This window comes from Wyeomyia smithii, chromosome 2 (assembly GCF_029784165.1).
Source record: "Wyeomyia smithii strain HCP4-BCI-WySm-NY-G18 chromosome 2, ASM2978416v1, whole genome shotgun sequence".
Taxonomy (NCBI): domain Eukaryota; kingdom Metazoa; phylum Arthropoda; class Insecta; order Diptera; family Culicidae; genus Wyeomyia; species Wyeomyia smithii.
Window position 1 is genome coordinate 29,841,659 of NC_073695.1, and position 6,616 is coordinate 29,848,274.

At 38.9% G+C, this 6,616-nt stretch overlaps 2 protein-coding genes across 2 annotated transcripts; one reads left to right on the forward strand and one right to left on the reverse strand.

Annotated features, from left to right (window-relative positions):
- Positions 1–1,039: 1,039 nt before the first annotated feature.
- On the forward strand, positions 1,040–3,370 carry LOC129724184 (zinc finger protein 141-like). The gene is made up of 4 exons (XM_055678868.1): positions 1,040–1,340; positions 1,409–2,427; positions 2,483–2,690; positions 2,753–3,370. Exons 1-4 carry the CDS (start codon positions 1,185–1,187, stop codon positions 3,212–3,214), a joined length of 1,845 nt encoding a protein of 614 aa, XP_055534843.1. The 5' UTR covers positions 1,040–1,184; the 3' UTR covers positions 3,215–3,370.
- LOC129724185 (PR domain zinc finger protein 5-like) lies at positions 2,711–6,124 on the reverse strand. The gene is made up of 6 exons (XM_055678869.1): positions 5,802–6,124; positions 4,719–5,740; positions 4,448–4,655; positions 4,217–4,386; positions 4,015–4,156; positions 2,711–3,954 (listed from the first exon to the last, which is right to left on the reverse strand). The coding sequence occupies exons 1-6, from the start codon at positions 5,958–5,960 to the stop codon at positions 3,829–3,831; spliced, it is 1,827 nt and encodes a 608-aa protein (XP_055534844.1). The 5' UTR covers positions 5,961–6,124; the 3' UTR covers positions 2,711–3,828.
- Between the last annotated feature and the right edge of the window lie 492 nt (positions 6,125–6,616).

The window sequence follows — 6,616 nt, forward strand, 5'->3', positions numbered from 1 at the left end:
AGGAGTCAGTAAACCTAGGAAAACGGACGTACTAAAACAAAGGCAATAAAATAAGTGTTTTATCAAATAAATGTTTTCACTAAATTAATTATGAAGTTAAATCTTGACAATAGTTCGATGATTTATCTCAAACTGTTCAGTAAACAAAACGCTGAAGAGTTTTGAGTAAATGGAACCCCAATTTTCGCTCTGGTTTATTTTTTGTTATTTTTTGCATAATTTTATCAAAAAAACACAAGATTTAAACTTTTGTTATTTTTGTAGTTAAAGAATTCTAATTTGTTTGAGTATACAAAACGCTAAGAAGTTTCAAGTATAAACATACATGAATTTTTGCCTTGAGCTATTGTAAAATAGATGACTTTCTATTATTTCAGCTCATCAACATCCCACCCGCCACGTCGCTTGATTCAAAATAATTTGCTTTCTCATGACTTGTTGTATGCTTCTGGTTGGGTAGATGGTCACGCGTTGTTCTCGTATCGATAGAATCGCGCAAATGTCTTATATAACAAAGTCGCATTTTACGCGGGGGATACGTGTCGCGTAAAAAAATACGAAAATTTCGGAATCCGCGAAAAAAAAAACGCGTTAAATCACGTGAAAATAGCAGCGTAAAAACACCTGCGTAAAAAAACCGCGTAAAAAGCGACTTTAGTATATTACGAAAATTTTATGACCTATAAGAAAGCGTGATTAATTAGTTACACATCATTTCGCACCTGCTTCGTGAAACAATAAATCAAATTTTTTGGGGGAAAATCCTAGTATTGCTTAGAACTCACTTTCGGGAAATAAATCTCGAGAAAATTTCACACTCGAAGAACCAAATATCGGAGAAATTCGGGGAATCGAAATTCGGGGAAATGATACATTCGGGAAAATAAATTTCGGGGAAGTGGTACATTCGGGGAAACAGGAAACAGGAATTCGGGAACAGGAAACAGGAATTCGGGAAGTTGTGTTTCGGGAAAATGACTTTCGGGGAAATGTGACACAACCAATGAATTATTTTCAGTGCCGAAATGAAAGAGTAAATTATTTCCAGTGTAGGGTGTAAACAATCTGTATTTTTTGCACAAAAGAACAACAAAACATTTGCGACAGGGCATCGCCAATAAGTAGTATTAACGAAGTGATTTTGTTTATTATAAACATTTAAATATGCAATACTGACCGATACAATGTCGATATTCAATCTGGATAAATTTCCGGCAGTTTGCCGAGTTTGCATGAAACCAGAGAGCAGCAGTATTATGCTACCTGTAGATGGGAGTTTTCGTAATCTTAAGAAAAACATTTGTGGTGTATTAACTGATATTACCTATCATATTCCCAAGGTATTTTATTTTTAAACATCGTATTACATTTACCTATATTGTGTAGTTTCAAACTCAAAACTTTTTAGAACAAGTCTGACTGTCTGCCGCAATCGATCTGTGAAGTTTGCTGCGAAGAGTTGGAGCGATTTGTGGCCTACCGAAGCAGACTGATGTTAACTCTTCGCTTTATGGAAGCTTTGCTGGACCTTCGAGACTCAAACCCGCAACCTTTGTCAAATCTGTTCGAAACGAGCAAAGCAGAACTGAACGACTTTTTCAAAAACCTTGATCTCTGCAATAAGGAGGACCCTGGGTTTGAGGATCTGTTGAAGGAGTTTTCGTCATACGACACGGTAGTGGAAAAACAACCGATTGTTAAAGTGGAATTTTTAGAGTCAGCGATAGATTTGCTAGACGAATCACAATTGAAAGACGATGAGAAATCTGATAGTGGCTCTGATAATTTAGATTTTAAGGACAATGCTGATTATGAAAACAATCTTAAGAGTGATGATGATTGGGAGTCGAATGAGGAAACGCTTTGCGGCAAATCGCCAGCGAGATACGAATCTAAAAAGAGGTCACTACGCAAAAAGAAGCAGAGTAACTCTACGGCAAAGAAAAAGAAAAAAGAAATCTTAACAAGCAGCGAAAGTGGAAACGACATGGGCAAAAAGAAACGAGGTAGACCCAGAATCCATCCAGAAGGGACATATCTCAAGGAACCCTGGTCTTGTGAAAAGTGTAAATTCAGAACAAAGTATCGAATGGCGGTAGAACGGCACAAAGCGGTCCACTTGAAGCGCGAGAATCGAACCTACACCTGCACGGAATGTGGGGAAGTCTTTAAAACCTACGACGAAATGAGAAGCCACAGCATGAATCATCCTGAAAACCAGGTGGTATGTGAGGTGTGTGGAACGGCGCTGAAAAATGCCTATTCACTCAAAGCTCACATGGAGCGCCACGAGGATAGCAGGAAATACTGCTGCGAGTACTGTGATTATGCGTCTAATACAAAGCTCGCGCTTAAGGCACATATGAGCATTCACACCAAGAACGGCTGGAACAAGCGCTGTGATGTCTGTGGGGTTGTTTTTCGAACGTAAGTCTGCTAATATTTGAATAATTCACACCTGAATCGAATTTTCTCGTTAAAGGACAAGTCGTTTGAAGCGCCACATGGAAAGTCATGACAATGAACGGAAGTATGCTTGTGAACAGTGTCCGGTGCGATTCAACACGACTAACGCGTTGAGAAATCACTATATTCGAGTTCACCTAGCAATACGCCATGCTTGCGATTATTGCGAGAAAACTTTCGACCAGAAAATCGCTTTGAGGGATCATATTGAGCGAATACATCATGTGAGTAATTTTTAGGATAATTCAGTTGCAAACAATTTTCAGTTTTTATTCATACTTTTCAGATACAATGCACTTTTATTTGTGACATATGTGTTATCACGTACGACAGCAAGCAAAAACTGGATGCTCACAAGAGTCGTCACAGTAATCCCAAACCAATGGAATGTAGTGTCTGTCTTACTTTGCACCTGAATCAAGACGATTTCAATAAGCACCTGTGCATAACATATCGGCAGGATTACCAATGCTGTAACAAGGATCTGCGCAACTACATCCAATACAATAAGCATATGATGGTGAAACATGGTCTGCGAACAAATGCGCGGGTAAAGCCAATCCCGGGCGTACTGTTGGGTGAGCTCAGAGCGGCCCGGAAGCGACTGGAGCAGTGTCGCAAATGCGACATCGCTTTTCCATCCAGGGCGCTTAAGTTGCAACATATGGCCGTTTGCAGTCAGCAAAATCAACCACAAGCTTCCGCCGATGCGACTACCACTGGCGGGACTGGTAGCTTGAGCTTTTAGGAATAATGCATGCCTGTACTTCAATGGCATGAACGAAATGTTTCAGCATGTGAAATATAACTAAATATAGCCATATAATTTACAAATAGGAAAATGCTTTCAGTTTAATAATTTCATAACTACTGTGCTTCCTACCCATTTCAACAGTAATTGTTATAAACTTTGAATCTAAGAAAAATATTTATTTTGATTGCCATTGATTAAGCGAACTTTATTTGGGGGTTTGGACCGATCGAATCACTCCGCCAATATTCAGCTGTTTCGAGGTGAAAATCGGTATCCTAAGAGGTAGAGGCGAAATTTGCTGAAACAACGTTTAATTTAAGTTTAAGCCTCTCAAAAATGCTCCTTTAAAATAATTCTCAAATTTGTCTTTGTTTGTCCTGTTGAATCCAATCATAGACAATATCCATACCATCAATTTCAAATTTCTGATCACGTTGGCGTATTAGGGCAACATTGTACTTAAAAGCTACCATTTTTAAATTTCTTGTTATTGGGGTTAGATCCGATTTACCTGCAAAAAGTACCTGCGAAATGAACTAAAAATGTCCTTTAAGAAGAATATGTACGAATTAATCGTTTGATATAATGTTGTTAATTTTTGTTTTGTTTCACTGATCAATCAGAACCGACTTCAAACTATACGGTGAGCTGTCCGAGCATGTTTGCTCATGCAGTTTTTTCTTAATTCGACTAGGAAATGGTTTTTCACATTTTGTACATCGAATTTGTTGTTTCTAAAAGTAACAAAAAATAGTCCGATAAATCAAGTCGAAACCGACCGTTTAATTACTTACCCGCTTGGCACGTATTGCGCCTATAAGGTTGTTTGGATCAGGCTTAACCCGCACGTTGGTCTTTACACCATGTACCAGCAGTTGGTGCTTGTTGTAATAGTGGTGATGCTTCCAATCTCGACCACAGCAAACATAATCGTCACTGTAGCAAAAACAAAAAACTTAGAATTTATTTCGAAACACGTGAAAGCCGTATTTTTACCGATAGGAGATGCAAGAATGAGTTTTGAAGTTCTTCCGATTCTCAAACGCCAGCAAACAAATAGCACATTCCAGCGTTTTAGGATTTTCATGACGCGTTTTATGGTCATCCAACTTGTCCTGAGTGTTGAACGTGGCCAAACAGATGTCACACACAAAGTAAGACTGTATCTAAAGTGGGATGGAATCGATTGAATAACATTTTTCAATCTCAATTAAGTTGTAAATCTACATTGTGCTTTGCTTCCAAATGCATTCGCAATTTATCCTTGCGACCGTACGAATTCTGGCAATGTGGACAGGTGTACCGTTTGTTCATGTGTACCTCATCAATGTGGCGCCCTTTGTGAATTTTTGTTTTGAACGTTGATTCGCAAAATTCACAACTGAATTTTCTTTCAGCCGAGTGTGTTTCCATATGTGTTTTCAAAATACGATTGCTGTAAATCATAAGCTATTAGTACATTCCTGCAGTTCGAAACAGGTATTAAAATGACGCTTACTCTGCAAAATACAGCCCACATATGGAGCAAGCGGTTTCCTTGTTTTTTATATGCCGTCGCTGCATGTGCTGCTGTAGTTCAGTCTTGGTGTACAATGTAAGATCACAGTATGAACACTGCAAAGTAGGACGAACGTGGCGTTGTATGTGGTTCACCAACCCTGACAAACTGACAAAAGTTTCCCCGCAAATTTCGCAAACATTTTTGCGGTGAAACTTTTTCCTGTGCTGAACCAATTCGGCACGCGTACCGAATGCCTTCTTTTTGCACATTCTTTCAGGACAAACGTAGTTGGTTTTCTTCTGTCGAAATTTGTTTTGATGATTATCAAACGACTTGTGGCAATCTTTGTCAAACAAAAGTACTGAATCTTTCCTATTTTTTAATTCATCCATTATATCCGTCAAAGGAATGATCACTTCAGGAAACATTTTATCAAACGAGACTAGCTCTTTCTCTTTGGTTTGTTTCTCTTCTGTGATTTTTGCTTTCTGACCTTTTGGTCGACCTCTAGGTCGCATGGAGGTTTTCTGCTTTTGAGAATCATTTACCAAACACTTAGAAACGTTGACCAATTTTTTAGGAGTATCTTGAACTACATTATGTGCTATTTCAACGAATTCTATCGGCTGTTCCGTGTCAGAATAGTCATCTATTTCCTCTTCACTTTTAATTTCCACTTCGACGAATTTATCATCGTCTTCTGTAAAATCATCCAAGTATAGTTCCTCTATAGATAGATCGCTTTTAACGTCCTCCTTCGATATTTCCTCCACACTGTCAACTAAATCAGTCAGCAGAAATTTACCCTCACAAAGTTCCAACTCCTGAAGCACTTGTTGCATGTAATCCTTATCGGCGAAGAACAAATCCACCATTAACGTTTGTTTTCCCTGGCGTAACTGGGCCATCGCAGCGATAAACTTCGACAGAAACGTGTGCCGCTTCCGGAAGCTCAGAAAAGCTATCAACTCGTTCAAGCAATTGTAGCAAACTTCCGATGGGAACATATTACTGTCGTCCTGAAACGAATAACACGGCATAAGCCTACTGACTTGATGCATTTCATCAGATTCAACTCACTTGTACGACTTCCGGTGCAAACTCTGCGTAGCATTCCGCGACGGAATAACCATTGCATCCGATAGGGACACAATCTAATGAAACAAGCTGATCGGAAGGAAGGTGCTTAAGGCAGCCCCGGCAAAGATTGGGAAAGTTGTTTAGCAAAGCGCTATTCATTTCTGCATGGTTTTTAATCAATACTAGGTTTTGACAAGATTATTTTTCTAATATCACGCGGTTCTTATAACAGAAATAAGAACGAATATCTGCAATAAATTTTAAGTAACAGTCGTAACAGCTGACAATAAATGCAATAAATACAATCAAGTGCGATGAGGACGCAGCACCCGAGCAGGGATGCCAGAAATTTGTAAAGAGCATTAGACTGAGCGCAATATGACACTTGTACACGCCAAATTATCCTCACGCCCTTTTTATGTAAGAATCATACAAATTTTTTATAAGAAAAAAAAACGCTTCCAATAATTTGATTTCGTAACTACAGTGATGATTCGCTCGTTGGATGTTCGTTAGTTGGAGGTTCGTTAGTTGGGTGTTCGCTAGTTGGGCTGTCAACCAACTAAAAGCACTCTAATGTCAGAATTCAACGTCATTCAAATGCATTTCAGAGGTCCGGAAAGTGAAAAAAAAAATATTACTAAAAATTTTTTTCCTGTATGGGCTTCCTCACTGCGACCAGAATCGTAGATCTATTGTGAGATATGCCCAGGTGTCTGCTGTATCCCGCACTTCTGTTAATAGCAATACCTCTATTGAGAAGTGGCATGCTTATTATTATTGTTCATCAGTGCTTGTGTGTAATGTGCTACTCT

Excerpts from the sequence above, each read along its gene's own strand:
- LOC129724184 (XM_055678868.1), top strand. The coding sequence starts at position 1,185 with ATGTCGATATTCAATCTGGATAAATTTCCGGCAGTTTGCCGAGTTTGC. Across the intron at positions 1,341-1,408 it reads TTACCTATCATATTCCCAAG|AACAAGTCTGACTGTCTGCC; the intron begins GTATTTTATTTT and ends AAAACTTTTTAG. Across the intron at positions 2,691-2,752 it reads ATATTGAGCGAATACATCAT|ATACAATGCACTTTTATTTG; the intron begins GTGAGTAATTTT and ends CATACTTTTCAG.
- LOC129724185 (XM_055678869.1), bottom strand. The coding sequence starts at position 5,960 with ATGAATAGCGCTTTGCTAAACAACTTTCCCAATCTTTGCCGGGGCTGC. Across the intron at positions 4,387-4,447 it reads ATTTGGAAGCAAAGCACAAT|ATACAGTCTTACTTTGTGTG; the intron begins GTAGATTTACAA and ends ATCCCACTTTAG. Across the intron at positions 3,955-4,014 it reads GCGCAATACGTGCCAAGCGG|AAACAACAAATTCGATGTAC; the intron begins GTAAGTAATTAA and ends TGTTACTTTTAG.